This window comes from Vicia villosa, unplaced genomic scaffold, assembly GCF_029867415.1.
Source record: "Vicia villosa cultivar HV-30 ecotype Madison, WI unplaced genomic scaffold, Vvil1.0 ctg.000731F_1_1, whole genome shotgun sequence".
NCBI lineage: Eukaryota > Viridiplantae > Streptophyta > Magnoliopsida > Fabales > Fabaceae > Vicia > Vicia villosa.
The window spans coordinates 114,614-136,310 of NW_026705327.1; the positions used below are offsets into that span (position 1 = coordinate 114,614).

General features: G+C 36.6%; 1 protein-coding gene across 1 annotated transcript; it reads left to right on the forward strand.

The window, feature by feature from the left end:
- The first annotated feature begins 329 nt into the window (after nucleotides 1–329).
- On the forward strand, nucleotides 330–4,299 carry LOC131630754 (3-hydroxyisobutyryl-CoA hydrolase-like protein 5). Its single transcript, XM_058901502.1, has 16 exons — nucleotides 330–482; nucleotides 585–631; nucleotides 776–859; nucleotides 1,051–1,119; nucleotides 1,374–1,437; nucleotides 1,902–1,978; nucleotides 2,103–2,186; nucleotides 2,272–2,356; nucleotides 2,454–2,539; nucleotides 2,689–2,810; nucleotides 2,906–2,966; nucleotides 3,076–3,174; nucleotides 3,294–3,395; nucleotides 3,521–3,562; nucleotides 3,853–3,959; nucleotides 4,054–4,299. Exons 2-16 carry the CDS (start codon nucleotides 599–601, stop codon nucleotides 4,118–4,120), a joined length of 1,182 nt encoding a protein of 393 aa, XP_058757485.1. The 5' UTR covers nucleotides 330–482; nucleotides 585–598; the 3' UTR covers nucleotides 4,121–4,299.
- Nucleotides 4,300–21,697: the final 17,398 nt, after the last annotated feature.

Here is a 21,697-nt window from a genome sequence, read left to right on the forward strand (position 1 = left end):
TGGTTAGTATAAGAAATAGTTAAAAATTTATATAAAAAAGAAGAAGAAGTAAAATGATTATAAAATATCAAAAGAAGCTACTTGTACATATTATTGGAAGAGATGGTAAATGTGTATATACTTTTTTTTGAAAATATTACATTTTAATTGAAGGTCAATTTATTTTATTTATATCTAGGTAGTTGTAGTTGGTTTGTAATTGACAACAAAGAGTGGTAGGTGAAATGGTAGATCTAGATTCTAGAAGAGTATTACCATTTTCAGGCAGTCGGTAGGTGAAGAAGTTCCCATTTTGCTGTTAAAAATATTATTAAAATAAGAAAAATTCAATCTCCATTCAATTCAACTAAGTGTTGTATTGTTCAACGCTCATTGACTATCTGATGACTTAAAAACCCAAACACTTAATTGTTGTGGCATTATAGCACTTCATCCCATTTCCTCAATTATACTTTGTTGCTCCATTCCCCTCATACTTACAGGTTAAACTAAATTCAACTTGTTTATTCTAATTTTAATAATTCATCTTTGTGTTTATGATTATTATCTTTTGAGTTTTTAATTAAATTCACTTAATTGTGCAGCAATTTTACATCAAATGGCATCTGGTGCTTCCTTACCAGCTCAACAGGTAAGTCATTTTCTTTTTGAACTCGAAGGGATTGGATTTCTGAGAGTGCACTCCTATCAGGATCTCAAGTTCGAATTCTGCTAGGTGTTAGCAATTTATATGGTGATTTATAATGAATGACTATTTTGAATTTTGATGTTAAAGGATGTTCTTATTGAAGAGATAGATCATGTAAGGGTAGTCACTTTGAACAGACCAAAGCAATTGAATGCTATCTCACCTAACCTGGTAAATTCCACTCAACTCAACCTTCAATTTTTTCCTTTAGTGGTTAGTGTAAAAAAAAAAGCTGAAACAAACGAGCTCTTAATACGGTTGCTCGGGTTCGGGTTTTCAGCCTTCGCCTTAGGTGTGTATGTATGTGAGGCCATTAGGCCAGTTGTCTAACGTATTTTTGTTAAATCTTTGAATCCATTCAGGTTTTTCTGCTGGCAAAATATTTGGAAAAATGGGAGAAAGACGAGAAAGCCGAGCTAATCATCATTAAGGTTGTAATTTACTTAATTACTCTTTGAAATTGTTGAAATGGCTCTATTAACAGTTAAGTTCTGAATGAACCATTAACAGTTTGATTTTCTTGTACTGAACTGTTGACAGTTCAGTCCGATTTAGTTTTGGTTCTTGAATCGAACAATGAACTGTTATGGTTATGACAATTACCTATCAAAATTAAACAATCTACTACGATCCGCTAGTATTTGCTGCTTGCTTTGCTGATGTGCATTTGACTTATTATTATTAGGGAGCTGGAAGGGCTTTCTGTGCTGGAGGGGACTTGAGAGTATTCTATGGTGGCAGGATAACAAGTAAGTCCATCACTCTCTATAGGATTTTATGGAATCTGTGTAAACAAGTTCATAAATATATACAAAAATGTTGGACACGACATTGACACGTTCCTATTTTAAGAAATAAATCTGTGCCAGTGTTGTGTCAATGTTAGATATTGGTATGTGTCAGAGACACCAGACACACTTTCAATCTGAAGTGTCAGTGCTACATAGCTTGATTCCGTCGATGTTTCCTGCGGTCGTGATCTTATCTGAAGGATGAAAACGAGGATGGCTTGAATTTGAAGTTGTATTTTAAATCTGATTTGATAAAGTTAAAATAAAAGTGGTTCGGTCTCCATCCACGATTGCAGTGACAATACCGTTTGCTGTGACTGTAGGAAATCCAGTTCCGATAATCATAATGAGAGAAACAAAGCATATAATCATTTTTACGTTGTGCAACCTCTTTTGAAGAGTAATGCATTTATTATTGACAGATGGGGATTCAAATCTTGAAGTTGTCTACAGATTTTACTGGCTTTGCCATCACATTAGCACCTACAAGAAAACTCAGGTTCTGTTCATTAACTCAATTAATCCCACTCCCACTGTTCTTAATCATTAAAGCATTACATGATGCTTGTAAAAGTATGGCGAAGTCTCATCTTTTCTAAAAGATTGTTATTATGTTACATTAGGTTGCTCTTGTTAATGGAATTTCAATGGGTGGAGGTGCGGCATTGATGATCCCATTGAAGTTCTCAGTTGTAACAGAAAAAACAGTGAGTATTTTTTATCTTATAAATAAATTATTTATCTAAATTCCTTTCAGTTTTGTGATGTAATTGTCAATGTATGCTTTGACAGGTATTTGCCACTCCTGAAGCAAGTTTTGGGTTTCATACTGATTGTGGTTTCTCGTACTACCATTCTCGTTTGCCAGGGTATTTAGGTAGTGCCCAATCTCGGGAAAAAAACTTTTATATCGTGTTTTCTTCTGAATTACATAGAAAACTTGAGAGATTATTTCATGTATGTGTAATATACAGGTGAATATTTGGCTCTTACGGGAGCGCGGTTAAATGGAAAGGAATTAGTTGCAGCTGGACTCGCAACACATTACGTCTCTTCTGAGGTTTGGTTATGTTCACTGCTCGCATAATCATAGATACATAATTGTTTTTTGTTAATTTGATCATATATTCGATCAATATCTAACTTTCCATATGTTTGCCACACAGAAAGCAAGTTTATGTTAATTTGATTATATTTTCTATGTACCAGAAAATTGGTGAGCTAGAGAAGCGCTTGATTAGCTTAAATTCTGGTGATGAGAATGCCGTGAGATCAGTAATCGAAGAATTTTCTTTAGAAGTTAAACTTAATGAAGAGAGTATCTTAAACAAGTAATTACAATGATCTCTAGTATTTTTCAGTTTTGTTCTTGCAATCACCATCAAATTGATCTCCACTATGACACTAACTTTTGGAGATTTTTCAGGAAATCATTAATTGATGAGTGCTTTTCAAAGGATTCTGTTGAAGAAATTATTAAATCACTTGTAAGTTTCTTACCATTTCCATAGGAATATTATTTTATAACCGTTTTGGATTCAACCGTATTCTTTATGGGCCTTTGAATGATACTATAAGCTTTTGATGTGAATGAAGGAAGCTGAATCAAGCAAGGAAGGAAATGGATGGATAGTTCCAGTTTTGAAAGAAATGAAAAGAACATCACCTACTGCATTGAAAATAGCATTAAGATCGGTAAGAATTTCGTAAGTCGTAAATAGCATAAAGACTATTGAAAACATTGGTCGGCTTCACATGCTATTTTAGAATTTCATTCTTCGGTATACTCAAAATACTGTCTTGGATATGTTCAGGTTCGTGAAGGAAGGAATCAATCGCTATCTGAAAGTCTCAAAAAGGAATTCAGATTAACAATGAATATACTCCGAGCTACGATATCTGAGGATATGTATGAGGTAAATTCCGAAATGTCATTGTTCGAATATGTTTTGACAGAAGACAGCTCAATGTTGTTAAAAATGGTTTAGTTCTGTTCCCTAGTAAATTCTGAAGAAAACTTTCACTTTCATTTGATTTTAAGGGTATTAGAGCTCTCACCATTGACAAGGACAATGCTCCAAAGGTACTCTCTCACTCATTTTATGTGCATGCATGCATTATTATGTAGTATATATGTGTCATCAGAACCGTCTTTGAGGACGTGCAGACGGACTATCATATAAAGTCTAAAATCTATTTTGCCACAGTTAAACTGTGGTTAACTTACACTGGGCCTCCTGTAAACTTATGACGGCCCTGTGTGTCATAATTCTAGCACGATTTTGTATGTATGAATTATCCCAAATTTTGTTTCTAATCATACTATCGACTTTTCGGTCTCTACAAATACTAAGTAATAACCTACTTGTTCAGTGGGATCCTCCATCACTTGACAAAGTCGATGATGAGAAATTGGACTTAATCTTTAAGCAATTTGACAAGGAATTAGAGCTTCAGATTCCAGAAAGTGAAGAAAGCAGGTTGGTTGTTGTTTGAGTTTTGAATTAATAAGCATGTTTTCTTAAACTTATTTTATTATAATTACTAAAATTAATTTCTTTTAAATCCAAACAGGTGGAATGGTAAATATGAGAATTCAGCTTATGCTATTCCAGACAGAAACACACCAATATCAACTTAGATGTTGGTGTCCATTTATATAGGAGCTTCCTGAATAATTTATGATTTACAGAGGTTTGAAATAGTACTAGAAAAAACATTCCATGGTTATTATTACTACTTGCTGAAAAGAAATTATGTAACTTCAGATATATTAGAAGTACTATGGCGAAGAAATAAAATGTTTTCTTGAGTTTTCAAGGGGAGACAATCATCCGAGAGCATCCACATTGAAAACCTGTTTGTATTAATTTGTTTAAATTAATTTATTTGAATTTATCTACTAACATAAAAATTTGTGTGATGATTATAAGAAAAAATTTATAAAACAATGAAGACAAATGTAGATAAGAGTTAACGTTGGAATTGAGTCGTGTACAGTGCTATAAAAACTGGACCGGACCGCTCGAACCAGAACCAGACAGGTAATCGGTCTGGTTCAATAGCTGGATCGAAAATGTCATTGAACCGGTCAAAACCGATATAAATCATAAAAACCGAGAAAATTGGCGGTTTTCCTGAGCCGGCAGTTTAAATGCAGTGTTTTTATTTTTTTATTTAAAAAAATTAAAATGATGCCGTTTTGATTATTTTAATGAAAAATAAAAATAAAAAATAAAAGAAAAAAATAAAAAATATTGCAGATACGGTTGATTTTGTTACCGATGATTTTGATATTGAAGAAGGAGATCAAGAAATTGAAATAATTTTTCCTTAAAATTAAATTTAGTAGACAATGAAATTATTTTGTTATAAATTATTCAAGGGGACAACTTCTCTACCCATCACAAAAAGTTGGGTAGAGTACCTTCAACCAATCACAATGTTTTATTTAATTTTAACACATTTAATTAATTATAAAATAGTACAATTTTACGTTGTTTTCAAGAAATTTTATATTGAATGTAACTTTACCCCACTTTTTAAGTTTGGTAGATAAGAATTCACCATTATTCAATTAGATTATGTTGTGATTAAACTTTGTTTGCAATTATACATTATAATTTTATACTATTTTATTATGTGTGATACCTATGTTTAAAATTTGAATTTAAATTATAAACTTGTGATTTTTTTATAATATGATATTTTCAAAAAATTTAAGTGCTAGTTATATTTTTTAGAGACTGAATCATCCGGTTCGACAAATTATATATATATATATATATATATATATATAATTTTGTTATAACGACCGATCTATTCAACCGAGTTATCCGATTTAACCCGATTTAGTTATGCGGTTCGACTAGTGACCCAATGGTTCGACCAATAAACCAGTGACCCAATATCCTCATCGGTTTGATGTCCGGTCTGGTTTTTAAAAATCTGGTCGTGTATGCTAAAGTTAATGTGGGTTATCTCTCTTACTTATAGGCACACTATGCTAATTTTGTTTATTACCGTTACAATATTTCTGTATATATACACTGCCCATCATATGGCCTAATCAATAATATGAGTTTTTTCCTTTTTTCTCTTGATGCATGGCATCACCTTTTTTACATTGAGATGGTATCAACAACATGCATTTGATTGTTTTCTTTCCTCTTCCACGTGCACTACTTGCACTTATCCCAATCTTCCTTTCATCTCATCCCTCTTTCAAGAACAATTGGTTCTCTTTCCTTTCATCAAATCTGAATTTCCTTATTCTCTAAAATAAATTTGATACATAAAATTTCTTCTCTTTCTTTCTCCATTGTTCCCCAAAATTGCTCAATTCATCATCATTGTCATATCTCCATTGTCTTCCTATCAAGAATTTTTGCAAATCTTCACTAATTTCTCTTCTCCAAACACCAAATCGCAAAACCCCAAATCTTGCTCTTCCCCAAAAACTTCAAAACCCTAATCATGGCGGACACACTCTTTGCTGATTTTTCTAACAACCCCTATAATCCCTATTACATCCACCCTAACGAAAACCCTACACTGGTTCTTGTCACCCCACCTCTCGACAGTAAAAACTATATCGTATGGTCAAGATCCATGAAGGTTGCACTAATTTCCAAAAACAAATTGCGTTTTGTCGATGAACTTTCCAAAAAAAACCCACACAACAAGCATCATGTACGATCCATGGATTCAATGCAATAATCTCGTCCTCTCTTGGCTTTAACGCTTTCTTTCAGAAAATATTGCTCAATCCATCTTGTGGTTTGATAATGCTCACACCGTATGGGAAAATCTCCGTAATCGGTTCTCTGAGGGTGACATTTTCCGCATCTCTGACTTGCAAGATGATCTGGTTCGTCTTCATCGAGGAACCATTGATGTCTCTGGTTGTTTCACACATCTAACTTCTCTATGGGAGTATATTGATACCTATCGTCCATTCCGTGACTGCACATGTGCCATTCCATGCTCCTATGGTGCGGTCTCAGATCTTTGCAAATTTCGTGAACAAGACAAGGTTCTCAATTTCTTAAAGGGATTAAATGAGCAATACTGTCATGTTCGATCTTAGATAATGATTCTTGATCCTCTACCTAGTATAAAAAAGGCTTTCTCCCTTGTTCTTGGTTAAGAAAAGCAATTAACTCCTCCCAATTGTACCACTGAAAATCAACCTTTAATTTCTCAAGTTCAAAACAATTCTGGGGGTGGTCGTGGATCTCAACAATCTTCTTCTAGAGGAAGGGGTCGTTATTCTAATAGCACAGGTTGTAGCCAAAATCAAAACTTGACTCGTGTCTGCACACATTGTGGGAGAATATATCACATTGTCGACCATTGCTTCGTGAAACATAGCTACCTTCCTAGATATCAAAATCGTCCAAAGAATCCTTATGTTCACTCTACATCCGCAGAAACTTCTACCTCCGGGCTGTTAGAACAAGATTGAGAATCTATGTTCAGAATCTGGTTTTGATGATAACTAACATTTATTTTGTGAAGTAACAATTTTATTACTAATGGTTTCATTTAGTGTGCAGATGCTATGCAATAAATCTTATACATGATTCATCAGAAAAAGTGTACAACAACTATATCTAGAAGACTGTCAAAGCTAAATATCATTATCAGATGTTCTGATTAAGAACACGTCAAACAAGCCAAAGATCGCAGATCAGAAGCAAGAGAAGCAACAATCAGAGACAAGACCATTCAGAAGGACAAGCAATATCAAGGTCTACATACAACAGTCTCAATCAGAAAGTACATCAGAAGCTGTAAGAAAAATGAACAAGAAAGATCAATTACAAAAAGCTTTGCAAACATCAGAAGATCACACAAGTATGAAGATCAGAAGTTCTGAAGTAACAAGTTCTGAAAGTTACGATACAGTGACATATAACATACAAACATCAGCTAAAGTCACATGCAAATCAGAAGATCATCTACAGCTCAGCATACAAATTGAATAAAACATAAAGAGCCTAGAATCCTAGGGAAGAGCCGTTAGAAACATCATCATAAGCAAAACGGTTGCAACATTAAATGGATCAACTCCCAAGGTCAAAAGAAGAAGCAAGCCACATGCAGCGCATTAGAAAGACAAGTTTAACCAAAGAAGCACGCCATCAACATGCTGAAGATAAGGTTCTGCCAAGAACGAAACTTATCACAAAAGGCTCAATCTAGACGAAGCTTTCAAAGCAACATTCAAACAAGTCTCAAACGGCTAGATTCCAACGGTAACACACCAAGCTATATATATATATATATATATATATATCAAACTTCAAACTTGAATGTGTGCCCATTCGTACACCCAAAATGCATTAAGTGAGTATTCAAAGTGTGTATCCATGGTGCTACCACAGAGTGCAGAAAAGGAGAAACCCTGAGAGAAATCTGTAGAGAGAAGCTAAGCATGAAGAGCAGAAAAAGAAACTACATGAAACCATGCTTCAAAAGCTACACAAGAGGCAACACATACTTAGTATGTTATGAATTAATCTATGGTGTTGCTATACACTAATCATATGCCTATATGAAGAATTCTAGAGGATGAAAAAGAAGAAAACCTGTTGTTAAGCAGTATCCTCAAATGGAGTTAGAAGATATCCAAGAATATTTGATCATGTGGATTAATGATCATATTGAAAGACTTGGGAAACTGAAGACACTGAGTTGTTGCTCGTAAGAAGTGTTTCATGTTTACTTATGTTGATCAATGTGCCATCAAGCTGTAACAAGCTTTATGATCAGAATTGAAGAAGGAGGAGCTGAAGACCAACATGAAGAAGCACACAAAACAGAACTGCTGTTGTGAGTCTGCTTAAGGAAATAGAAGCTCAAGAAGCAATCTAAATAAGAGCTGTTGCTCTTTATCTGCTTATAGAAAAAGAAGATGATCATTCTGAAGAAGCATTCTCAATAAGGGTTGTGTCCCTTAATCAGCTTTCAGGAGATACAAGAGACCAAGCAAGAAGCATCCAATATAAGAGCCGAGTCTCTTAATCTACTTATGAGAAGAAGGAGAAGATCTCAATCAGAAGATAAAAGAAGAATACTACAAGTTCTGTCATAACTTGTAATACATTGTAAAACACATAGAGTTGTTGCTCGTAATGTTTAAAATCTTAGAAACTTCTGATAGATTGTTTAGGCTCTAGAAGTGACTTCTAGTCAATGAGTCGTAAACATATGTGCTTAAGATAGGAGAGAATCAGCTTGAATAAGAAGCAATCTTGTAATCTCTAAGTAGACTAGTGAATGTTATATCCTGTTTGGATCCCTGAACGGTTCATCATCTAAGGTTAGTCACAGTAGGTTGTTGTGCGGGGTTAGTCACAACAGGATGGTTGTGTGGGAAGTCAAGGGATGTTATATGTAACACCCGTATAATTTTAATATTAATTTAATCAAGAATATTGAATTAATAATTAGAATTATTAAGGATTTTGTGAAAATAATAAATAAATAATGGTTTATGGCATTTGGGCCATGTGAGAAATAGTAAAAGGAGGGGTGTGATATAGGAAGGCCCTTTACTAATATTATTATTATTTTCAAAAAATAATTGGAATTGGGAAGAAAGAAAGAACGTGAAAGAACAAAGTCTGAGGAACGAGGATAGTGAAGGAGAACGGTAGAGGGAGAGACCAAGAATCAAGAAATTTGTCTAAGGTAAGGGGGGACTTATCTGATTATCATCTATTATCGGGTTAGGGGTTGATAATACTGAATAGATGTGGAATTCGGGTCGATTGAGTCATATGATAGGTTTAGGGATTGAGTCAATTGTATGATGTTTGATCTCTATGTTTGAATCTATGATGTCTGCGTTGTTATGGTCTCAATTGATGTGTAATTGGTGTATTATGAGACGTATTTGGTGTTGTTTGTGCATTCTATTTCTCTAGGTTCGTACTGGTATGAATTGGGTGTGTTTGGAATGCATAGAATGCTGTTTTCTGTAGGTTGGGGTTTCTGAAATCGCCGGTTCGCGCCGCGTGCACAGGGTGGCGCCGCGAACAGGTGGGCAGAATTCCAGGAAGTTGTGATACGCTCAGGTCGCGCCGCGTACCTGTGTTCGCGCCGCGAAGGCGTAACTTTTTCTCGTTTCGCGCCACGTGTGGATGTTTGCGCCGCGAACAGCTTGGCAGGGAGCCAAGGAATTTTTGGGACGCTCAGTTCGCGCCGCGAACTGGTGATGGCGCCGCGTGCTGTTGGTGTTTTGAGATATTTTTAAAAGTTCAAAGATGCATAACTTTTTAACCGTTGGTCCGTTTGATGCGCCGTTTTGAGCTAAACGAACCTTGTAGGATAATCTATATGATGATGATTGATCGGTTTTTAGAATGATGAAAATACATGTGTGCTATTCTTATTGAGTAGGCTGATTGATACAAATACGTGTATGTTTTGTATATGATGATTATGGAATTGTGATTGAATGATGTTAATATATATGAACATACTTGAATGATGATGATGATGTTGATGATTGATGATGATGATAGTAGAAGTATGTTGTATATGTTGCATTCATTCATGTTCATTGATGATACTGTATCCATAAGGGTGTGTTGGATCAGTGAAGGGCATGATTCCCATTGTGTGGAATCTGTGCTGGCAGGGCCGTATCTTGGACGATGTTGGATCGGTCATGGGTTATCCCCATTTGATGATGTTGGTACCACATGCATAGTGTCAGTTCATACATATGCATACTTTATAACATGATTGGATGTGTTCCAGTGTTGTAAATGTTAATGATGTATTGATTTTGGTTTGATTTGTTGTGAATGTCTGTTTATGAAACAATTGGGTGAATAATGCAACTGTGATGTGTTATTACTTTATAACCTTATAACATTTGTTAATTATGATGAGACTCACCCTTACATGTTGTCATTTTCAGATTGAGGATATCGGCTGTTCGACTCGGTGAGGATTAGCTCATGAGTCAGTGTTTTAGTAGCGTCAGGTGTCATGCTCTGATAGTTGTAACACTGGGGACGCGATTGTTTAGAGTTTATGATTATGACTCTAGTTATGTTTTGATGTTTTGAAGGATAAGTTTTGAAGATGTTAAACTTAGTCCGTTTTTGATAAATTTCCGCTGTGTGAACATGAAACGTTTTTAATTTATGAATGATTACCTCAGTGAATGCATGACATGACTGAATGATATTTATTTATTATGAATTGTGGCACCCTTATTTCATGTACTCTGAATAATTGTTTTAAATTGCCGCGGGGTTAGTAAGGGGTGTTACAATAGTGGTATCAGAGCATAGTCGGTCGTTATGACTAGGGTCTTAGTGTCAGTTTTGCTTTCCTGTGTATGCGACTAGTAAGAGTTAACTGTCGATACTTCTGTTCTGATTAAATTGGTTGTGATTTAAGCAGAACAATGGCTGGAAAAGGAGGAAGAAACGATGATGCTATCGCTGAGGCTCTGGGCATGATTGTTGGTGTGCTGGGAGGAAATGCCAATGGAGCTGCGATTGGTGCTGACAGGCAGCTGAACAGTTTTCAGAGGAACAATCCTCCATTGTTCAAGGGCACGCATGATCCTGAAGGTGCTCAGAAGTGGCTTAAGGAGATCGAGAGAATCTTCAGAGTCATCGATTGTGCTGAGGATCTGAAGGTGAGGTATGGTACTCACATCTTGTCTGAAGAGGCTGACGATTGGTGGCTGACTACCAGGATTGAACTGGAAGCTGATGGTGTGGCTATTTCTTGGGCTGTGTTCAAGAGAGAGTTTTTGAGAAGGTACTTTCCTAAAGACGTAAGGGGTCGAAAGGAAATTGAATTCCTGGAACTAGTTCAAAGTAGCATGACAGTACCAGAGTATGCTTCGAAGTTCGTTGAGTTGGCAAGGTACTACGTCCACTACAACAATGATGAAGCTAGTGAATTCTCGAAGTGCGTCAAGTTCGAGAACAGTCTCCGTGATGAGATTAAGCAGGGTATCAGATATCAAAGAATTCGGAGATTTGTAGACTTGGTGGACTGTAGTAGGATCTTTGAGGAAGATAATCTCAAGCTGAAGTCATCTCACTCTCGCGAGTTAGTTGACAGGAAAGGGAAGAAGCCTATGGATAAGAGTAAGCCATATGGTAGAGGTAATCCAAAGACTGGTGGTTGGAAGAAGCCTAGTGGGGGAGACTCCAGTGCTTTTGTCAGGTGCTATAATTGTGGTGAGATCGGGCACCGTAGGAATGAGTGCAAGCTGAATCAGAAGAAGTGCTTCAAGTGTGAAGAAGTGGGTCATGTTGCCGCTGATTGTAAGAAGAAGATTGTGACTTGTTACAATTGTGGTGAGGAGGGTCACATTAGCCCACAGTGTCCTAAACCGAAGAAGAACCAAGCTGGAGGGAAGGTCTTTGCTTTGTCTGGATCGGAAACCACTCCGGAGGATAGACTAATTAAAGGTACGTGTTTTATTCATGGCACACCTTTAGTTGCGATTATTGATACTGGAGCAACTCATTCTTTTATTTCTTTGGATTGTGCTGAGAGGTTGAATTTGGAAATATCTGAAATAAATGGAAGTATGGTTATTGATACTCCAGCTTCGGGGTCAGTAACTACTTCGTCTGCATGCTTGAATTGTTCGGTTGATATTTTTGGTAGGGAATTCGGGATGGACTTAGTGTGCCTTCCGTTGAAACAACTCAATGTAATCCTGGGGATGAACTGGTTAGAATTTAACCGTGTTCACATTAACTGTTTTTCGAAGACAGTAATCTTTCCTGAAGAAGTTCATTCTGATGATCTGGAGATGACGGCTAGACAAGTGGGTGAAGCTATCAAGGATGGTGCAACAGTGTTTATGTTGTTCGCATTGATGGATGTGAAAGAAAAGTGGCGAGTAGCGAATTACCTGTGGTGTGTGAATTCCCAGAAGTTTTTCCGGAAGAAGTGAATGAATTACCACCGGAAAGAGAAGTGGAGTTTTCTATTGATTTAATTCCGGGAACTTGTCCAGTGTCAATGGCACCGTACCGTATGTCACTGTCTGAGCTGACAGAACTGAAGAAGCAGTTGGAAGAATTATTTGAGAAGAAGTTCATTCGTCCTAGCGTTTCTCCGTGGGGTGCACCTGTGTTACTAGTGAAGAAGAAAGAGGGTTCAATGAGGCTGTGTGTGGATTACAGACAATTGAACAAGGTTACTATCAAGAATCGGTATCCCTTGCCGAGGATTGATGATTTGATGGATCAGTTGGTTGGAGCATGTGTGTTTAGTAAGATTGATCTGAGGTCTGGGTATCACCAGATTCGTGTGAAAGACGATGATATTCAGAAGACCGCTTTCAAGACAAGGTATGGACATTACGAGTATTCGGTAATGCCGTTTGGAGTTACTAACGCACCTGGTGTATTTATGGAGTATATGAATAGGATATTTCATCCTTATCTTGATAGGTTTGTTGTGGTGTTTATAGATGATATCCTAATATATTCTAAGAGTAAGGAAGAACATGCAGAACATCTCAGAATTGTGTTGGAGTTGTTAAAAGGAAAGCAACTTTTTGCCAAACTGTCGAAGTGTGAATTTTGGTTAGAAGAGGTCAGTTTTCTTGGACATGTAATTTCAAAGAATGGTATTGTTGTCGATCCTACTAAGATAGAGGCTGTATCTCAGTGGGAAGCTCCGAAATCGGTGTCAGAGATTCGTAGTTTTCTTGGTCTTGCAGGTTATTACAGGAAGTTCATTGAAGGATTTTCAAAGTTAGCATTGCCGTTAACTAAATTAACCAGAAAGGGTCAGGCTTTTATTTGGGATGTAAAATGCGAGGAAGGATTCCAAGAGCTGAAGAAGAGGTTGACTAGTGCTCCTATTTTGATTTTGCCGAATCCGACAGAATCATTTGTGGTTTATTGTGATGCTTCACTGATGGGTTTAGGTGGTGTATTGATGCAGAACCAACAAGTGGTCGCGTACGCGTCGAGACAACTCAAAGTGCATGAAAGGAATTATCCGACTCATGATTTGGAGTTGGCAGCGGTGGTTTTTGTCTTGAAGTTGTGGCGACATTATTTGTATGGGTCGAGATTTGAAGTGTTCAGTGATCATAAGAGTCTGAAATATCTCTTTGACCAGAAGGAACTGAATATGAGGCAGAGAAGGTGGTTAGAATTCCTTAAAGACTATGATTTTAGTTTGAATTACCATCCGGGTAAGGCAAACGTAGTTGCTGATGCTTTAAGTAGGAAGACTTTGCATATGTCTATGCTAATGGTGAGGGAATTGGATTTGATTGAACAATTCAGAGACTTGAGTTTGGTATGTGAAGGTACTCCTACTAGTGTTAAGTTGGGAATGCTGAAGCTGACCAGTGGTATTCTTGAAGAGATCAGAGAGGGCCAAAAGGCTGATGTCAAATTAGTCGACAAGTTGACTTTGATTAACCAAGGCAAGAGCGGTGAATTCAGAGTTGACGAGAATGGTATACTGAGGTTTGGAAACAGAGTTTGTGTTCCTGATGTTGCTGAACTCCGAAGAAATATTTTAGAAGAAGGACACCGTAGTGGATTAAGTATTCATCCTGGTGCCACCAAGATGTATCATGATTTGAGAAGGCTATTTTGGTGGCCTGGAATAAAGAAACAAATTGCTGAGTTTGTGTATTCTTGTTTGACTTGTCAGAAGTCAAAGGTTGAACATCAGAAGCCATATGGATTTATGCAACCGATGTTTATTCCTGAGTGGAAGTGGGATAGCATATCGATGGATTTTGTTTCGGGTTTGCCGAGAACTGTTAAGAATTGTGAAGCTATCTGGGTTGTGGTAGACAGGTTGACAAAGTCTGCACATTTCATCCCAGTAAGAATGGATTATCCGATGGAGAAGCTGGCTCAATTGTATATTGAGAAGATAGTTAGTCTGCATGGTATTACTTCGAGTATCGTGTCAGACAGAGATCCGAGATTTACGTCTAAGTTCTGGGAAGGTTTGCAGAGGCTTTGGGTACTAAGCTGAGACTGAGTTCTGCTTATCATCCGCAGACGGATGGACAGACTGAGAGAACAGTTCAGTCGTTAGAAGATTTGTTACGTGCTTGTGTATTAGAAAAAGGAGGTGCTTGGGATAGTTATCTGCCTTTGATTGAATTTACCTACAACAACAATTTTCATTCGAGTATAGGTATGGCTCCGTTTGAGGCATTGTATGGTAGGAGATGTAGAACTCCATTGTGTTGGTACGAAGCTGGTGAGAGTGTTGTGATTGGACCAGAAATTGTACAACAGACTACAGAGAAGATTAAGATGATTCAAGAGAAGATGAAAGCTTCTAAGAGTCGTCAAAAGAGTTATTATGATAAGAGGAGGAAGACACTTGAGTTTCAAGAGGGAGATCATGTGTTTATGAAGGTTACTCCTATGACGGGTATTGGTCGAGCTTTGAAGTCAAAGAAGTTGACTCCGCGTTTTATTGGACCATTCCAAATTTCTGAAAGAGTGGGAGAAGTCGCATATCGTGTCGCTTTACCGCCGATGCTTGCAAACTTACATGATGTATTTCATGTGTCTCAATTGAGGAAATACATTTCGGATCCGTCCCATGTGATCCAAGTAGATGATGTACAGGTAAAAGATAATTTAACAGTTGAGACATTGCCTGTGAGGATTGAAGATAGAAGACTGAAGCAATTGCGGGGAAAGGAAATAGCTTTAGTCAGAGTAGCTTGGGGAGGACCAGCTGAAGGAAATATTACCTGGGAGCTAGAGAGCCAGATGAAGGATTCGTATCCAGAGCTCTTTACCTGAGGTATGTTTTCGAGGACGAAAACTCTTTTAGTGGGGGAGAGTTGTAACGCCCGTATAATTTTAATATTAATTTAATCAAGAATATTGAATTAATAATTAGAATTATTAAGGATTTTGTGAAAATAATAAATAAATAATGGTTTATGGCATTTGGGCCATGTGAGAAATAGTAAAAGGGGGGGTGTGATATAGGAAGGCCCTTTACTAATATTATTATTATTTTCATAAAATAATTGGAATTGGGAAGAAAGAAAGAACGTGAAAGAACAAAGTCTGAGGAACGAGGAACGTGAAGGAGAACGGTAGAGGGAGAGACCAAGAATCAAGAAATTTGTCTAAGGTAAGGGGGGACTTATCTGATTATCATCTATTATCAGGTTAGGGGTTGATAATACTGAATAGATGTGGAATTCGGGTCGATTGAGTCATATGATAGGTTTAGGGATTGAGTCAATTGTATGATGTTTGATCTCTATGTTTGAATCTATGATGTCTGCGTTGTTATGGTCTCAATTGATGTGTAATTGGTGTATTATGAGACGTATTTGGTGTTGTTTGTGCATTCTATTTCTCTAGGTTTGTACTGGTATGAATTGGGTGTGTTTGGAATGCATAGAATGCTGTTTTCTACAGGTTGGGGTTTTTGAAATCGCCGGTTCGCGCCGCGTGCACAGGGTGGCGCCGCGAACAGGTGGGCAGAATGCCAGGAAGTTGTGATACGCTCAGGTCGCGCCGCGTACCTGTGTTCGCGCCGCGAAGGCGTAACTTTTTCTCGTTTCAGGCCGCGTGTGGATGTTTGTGCCGCGAACAGCTTGGCAGGGAGCCAAAGAATTTTTGGGACGCTCAGTTCGCGCCGCGAACTGGTGATGGCGCCGCGTGCTATTGGTGTTTTGAGATATTTTTAAAAGTTCAAAGATGCATAACTTTTTAACCGTTGGTCCGTTTGATGCGCCGTTTTGAGCTAAACGAACCTTGTAGGATAATCTATATGATGATGATTGATCGGTTTTTAGAATGATGAAAATACATGTGTGCTATTCTTATTGAGTAGGATGATTGATGCAAATACGTGTATGTTTTGTATATGATGATTATGGAATTGTGATTGAATGATGTTAATATATATGAACATACTTGAATGATGATGATGATGTTGATGATTGATGATGATGATAGTAGAAGTATGTTGTATATGTTGCATTCATTCATGTTCATTGATGACACTGTATCCATAAGGGTGTGTTGGATCAGTGAAGGGCGTGATTCCCATTGTGTGGAATCTGTGCTGGCAGGGCCGTATCTTGGACGATGTTGGATCGGTCATGGGTTATCCCCATTTGATGATGTTGGTACCACATGCATAGTGTCAGTTCATACATATGCATACTTTATAACATGATTGGATGTGTTCCAGTGTTGTAAATGTTAATGATGTATTGATTTTGGTTTGATTTGTTGTGAATGTCTGTTTATGAAACAATTGGGTGAATAATGCAACTATGATGTGTTATTACTTTATAACCTTATAACATTTGTTAATTATGATAAGACTCACCCTTACATGTTGTCATTTTCAGATTGAGGATAGCGGCTGTTCGACTCGGTGAGGATTAGCTCATGAGTCAGTGTTTTAGTAGCGTCAGGTGTCATGCTCTGATAGTTGTAACACTGGGGACGCGATTGTTTAGAGTTTATGATTATGACTCTAGTTATGTTTTGATGTTTTGAAGGATAAGTTTTGAAGATGTTAAACTTAGTCCGTTTTTGATAAATTTCCGCTATGTGAACATGAAACGTTTTTAATTTATGAATGATTACCTCAGTGAATGCATGACATGACTGAATGATATTTATTTTTTATGAATTGTGGCACCCTTATTTCATGTACTCTGAATAATTGTTTTAAATTGTCGCGGGGTTAGTAAGGGGTGTTACATTATATCTCCCGGAGATCATTGAACAGTCCTTTGCAGTCAGTCACGAGCAATTGGCTTATGCAGGGTTCCTGAGTCAATGAACGTTATATCTCGCAGAGAATACTGAACGGGTCATTGTCCAGATGGTTAGTCACAGCTGTTGGCTGTGCAGGTTGTGAGTCACGGCGGAGGATCGTGCGAATGTAATCATGATTTGATTATAGTGGATTAAGACCTCTGTTGAGAGGCAAATCACATGAAGAAGGTGAACTGGAGGTAGCCTTAGTTAGAAGGTGAACCAGAATAAAAAAGAATGTGTCTTTTACTTTCTGCACGTATAATTTTAACATAGAACTTCCAAGCCTTAACCCGCAGAACTGTACTGATCAAGTCAGAAGTTCTGATATCCTTTAGAAGTTAAAATGAACATCCTATTGGTTATGTATTCATCATGGTTTCGCAACATCAAAGCATAATCCAATAGATGAGTAAACAAAAGAAAAAAAAAGACGCTAATGAAAAGAAAGGGATTTTAAATTGATAAAGAACACAATTCAATCCCCCGCTTCTTGTGTTTTTTCCCAATTTTACCCCAAGCATTTATGCGGAAAATATCAGAGTATTTAAAAAAATTTCAAACAACACTGTCATACCCCAAAATTTGCCCATCTCAATTCTCCTATTCAAGCTCATACCAAAGTTCAAGACTCAAAGATACATTCTCCTAAACAATGGCTCAAGGAACTAGGGTTTGTGTTTTTCTGAAGAAAATCAATGGATCAAAGGCTCCAATTCACCTCATATGGCTTATGATGTTTCAAACTATCTCTATAACAAAATTCAGGTCTAAATTCCAAGGATTGACCACTCAATTGCTCAGAAAGTCAATAGTCGACTAGTTTGACCTAAAAGTCAACTGTGGTCAAAGTACAGTCAAAATTCTTGATTTTTTGTCAACAACCTTATTTTGAAGTATCATTCACCATTTGATCAAGGATTGATCATGGTTCATCAAGAAAAGATAAGAAATCAACAAATTCAATAGTTTCTAAATTAGGGTTTTCATAGGAGAAAGTCAACTGAACTTTGACCAGCCATAACTCATACATGGAACATCATAAATTTCCCATTCAAATATCATTTTGAAGGAAATTGAATCCTCTAAAACTTTGTCTCTCACATGCCAAGTCTAAAAATGCTTCATTTGAGAGATATGGAGCAAAAGATTATAGGTCCTTTTTGAAAGTCAACCAAAAGCAGTTTTTTGTCAGAAGGCATATCATCAAGAAAAAATCCTCAAATGGAAAAACGTTTCCAAAGTGTCTTGTAGAGAACATCTTGTGGTTTCCAAAAAGTCCTAGAACTCCTCCATATCTTAAAAATTGAGAGAGATATGCCTTGTCAAAGTTGGAAAATTTTGAGAGGGAAAATGTGAAACAAAAGGCTTCAAAGTTGAATTTTTTGCAAAGGAACCCAACTTTTATGGCCCACTATTGTTCCTCAAGTTGTCTAGAAGATCCAATCTTAAATCCACGAATTATTGACAATTATTTGATTTTTAGTGAATTTTATTCATTAAAAATTATGGGAAAAGTCAAAGATTTGATGAAAGTTTTGAAAAGATTTGTTTTAGTTATGATCCCAATCAAATTTAATCATTCAAATACCTCATATTAAGTGTAAAATTCGTGAAGATTGAAAGGAGGTTGATTATATTGAAATTGTTCAAATTTAGAAAGATTTAGAATGAATTTCCAATCAATTTCCAATAACTTGATTCAAGGAGATTTGGTCCAAGATTGTTAACCTAGTTTCATCCAATATATATAAACATTATTCCCAGATGCTAGGGGAGGTATTTTCAGAATAATTGCAGACAAGAAGAAGCCTAAACCGAGTTCATCAAGTGCAAGAAAAAATCAAAATCATCTTCGTGGTTACAACTTGAATCAAAGGGTTTCAAGGATTCAAATACATTCCTGAGGTTTCTCTAATCGATTCCAGACATTTACCATTCTCCCCACGCCCAGAATCGCAACGATACGACCTCGGTTTGCATAACTATTTCTCAAGTTTGATTTCTGCGTTTCATGCATTATAAGTGTGATTCGATTGCATATTCATGTTTATCTTGATGATTGGAACATCCCTGTATGGTTTGATTTAAGTTTATGTACAGGAACAAGAATCCACCATGGTTAGGGTTTTATGTTCTTGAAATAGGGAACCCTACTTAGGAGTAATTTCGGGCCAAATTGGCAAGTCCATTGGATTTGGGATGCCACTTAAAGTTAATTTGATTCTCTGTTTACGATTTATTGTGCCGGTACCGTGAAATTGATGTTTACAGGACATAGCTACAAAGAGTTTCGTAGCAGATCTGTAGGTGTTCGTAGCAAAAGTCACGGGTGTCTCCACGAAGAAGACGAAGCTTTGGTGTATATTCATTGTTGAGGGTTTGTGTTACAGCGAATGAAGAGCGTCCTAGTGGGAGAGCGTTCCAAAGTTTTATGTCCACAAGGGAGGGGGTTCGAATCCCACTCTAGGCATTTATTTTGATCACTCTTTGTGACAAGCTCTGCTTACAGATCATATGCCTGCAGTCTCACATATGCCTATGATGCAACCTTTCCATCCATCATCAGATATGCGTATTGATGGATCTGATGCGCCAGAAGCAATAGGTGTACCATAGTCCTTCATAAGCCAACTGTACAAGATTAAACGCTAAGTGTTCTGGTTTTTTTATTTATTTATTCCTTTTGTTTATTTTTTCATTTTGTTCTTTTAACTAAAATTCTTTATTTAATTTTTTTCTTTTCATATAAACTTTTATTTTATAAAACCATAGTGAACTTTTGATTATTTAATCTAATTTAAATGATTAGAATATTAATTTGAATGGATTTGTCAATTTAGAATAATATTTGAAATTATTAAATTAGAATAATAATTTAAAATAGGTTTATTAATTTGAATTAATAATTTAAATCAATTCATTAATTTAATTGTTATATATTTTTTTAAATTTAATAGTTAGTTTTAATTTAATCAAAACCTAGTTTTTGCCGATTCAATTAATTTAAGGTTTTATTCTATTAATCATGATTAACATGTGCCCTAATCAGGGTTGTGAGGTTTATCGCTAGGTCATTCCTACACTGAGGATATTTCTCTTCTTTGTGCAGACTTTCAGGGTTAGCCACTATCCTTCATCTACGCGCCATATCAGATCAAAAAGCTAAGTCCCTGATTTTATTATTATTTTAAATATCATTTTTTTGCCTTATAAAATAAATTATGGTTTACTTTCAAATGTCAATGAACTCCTCCTACACTCACCCTTTGTTGTTTATTTTTCCTTTTCCAATTTTCAGGGTTAGCCAACCGGTCAAAGCTCAAATGTTTGGTAACCCTAAAACTCATCTTTTTATTCCTTTTTATTATTACTTATGTCAGACTTTTTGCTTTATGGGGGTTTTATTATTGCTTTCTTCCCCTTCCCCATGGTTTATGATGTAACTGCTTCTGGTTGTATTGTGTGGCCTTGAAGGCACTTAACACTGTTTATATTAACTGCGTGGTTAGTAATTTAGGGAGTGTAACCTCGAATTGAATGTAGAATCATTAATTTTACAAGATAAGTTATTTGAATTAATCACGTGATTGTGCACCCACACACCTTTTATGGTAACCCCTCTTGTTGCCTGTTGCTTGTTGCCTTGTTGCCTTGTGTTTTTCAGTGCAGAATAGCCAAGTCCATCGAATACGAGGATACCTCAGCAATGTTGCCCTCGGTTCATTCTTAAGATCATAAGTCCCAATGATGCTGCCTTCGATTCGCTATTATGATCTTGTCCCTCGAAGTTGCCTACGAAATGCTGAGGTGTCCTCTGGTTGCCTAAAAAATGATGGCTATTCTGATCCTTCCCTTAGACTACCTGCCCCTCTATGGCAGGGACAGTCTTATGGCGAACGATAATTGCGACAACCCTTCAACCTCCAAATAAAAGGACTTCCTACCCTCCTATGGTATGGATAGCCCTGAAAGGCTAAAAGAACACATTTACAAATATCAAGGTAATTTGCCCTTAATTGCGTGCTCTGGTTTAAATTCCCTTTTTCTACCCTTTTCTTAAAAAACTTCAAAAAGGCTACGCTCATTTACGGGCTAAAGTCCTTATTTTCTTCTTCTACATTTCTAAATTTTTGGTTTAAAAAAAGAGCAAAGCAATTAATAGCCCATGGAAAACCATGGATGCAAAGGGTGCCTTACACCTTCCCTTTGTATAAATTACCCCCCGAACTCAGTTATCTTTTTAAAGGTCTTTTTCTGTTCTTTTAGCCTTTCTATAAATTGGATAAAATAAAAGTCGGTGGCGACTCTTGCTTACCGCAACATTTCAAATAAAGCCAGTTCACCGTATTACAAACACGTTGGGGTATCACATATCAACTTAAAACTTCAACTTGTATTTCATTCAACAATGATACATAACATTCGAA

Bases quoted from the DNA above. Each gene is read 5' to 3' on its own strand.
- LOC131630754 (XM_058901502.1), top strand. From the start codon at position 599: ATGGCATCTGGTGCTTCCTTACCAGCTCAACAG. The intron at 632-775 runs GTAAGTCATTTT...TTGATGTTAAAG, and splicing joins CTTCCTTACCAGCTCAACAG to GATGTTCTTATTGAAGAGAT. The intron at 1,120-1,373 runs GTTGTAATTTAC...TATTATTATTAG, and splicing joins CCGAGCTAATCATCATTAAG to GGAGCTGGAAGGGCTTTCTG.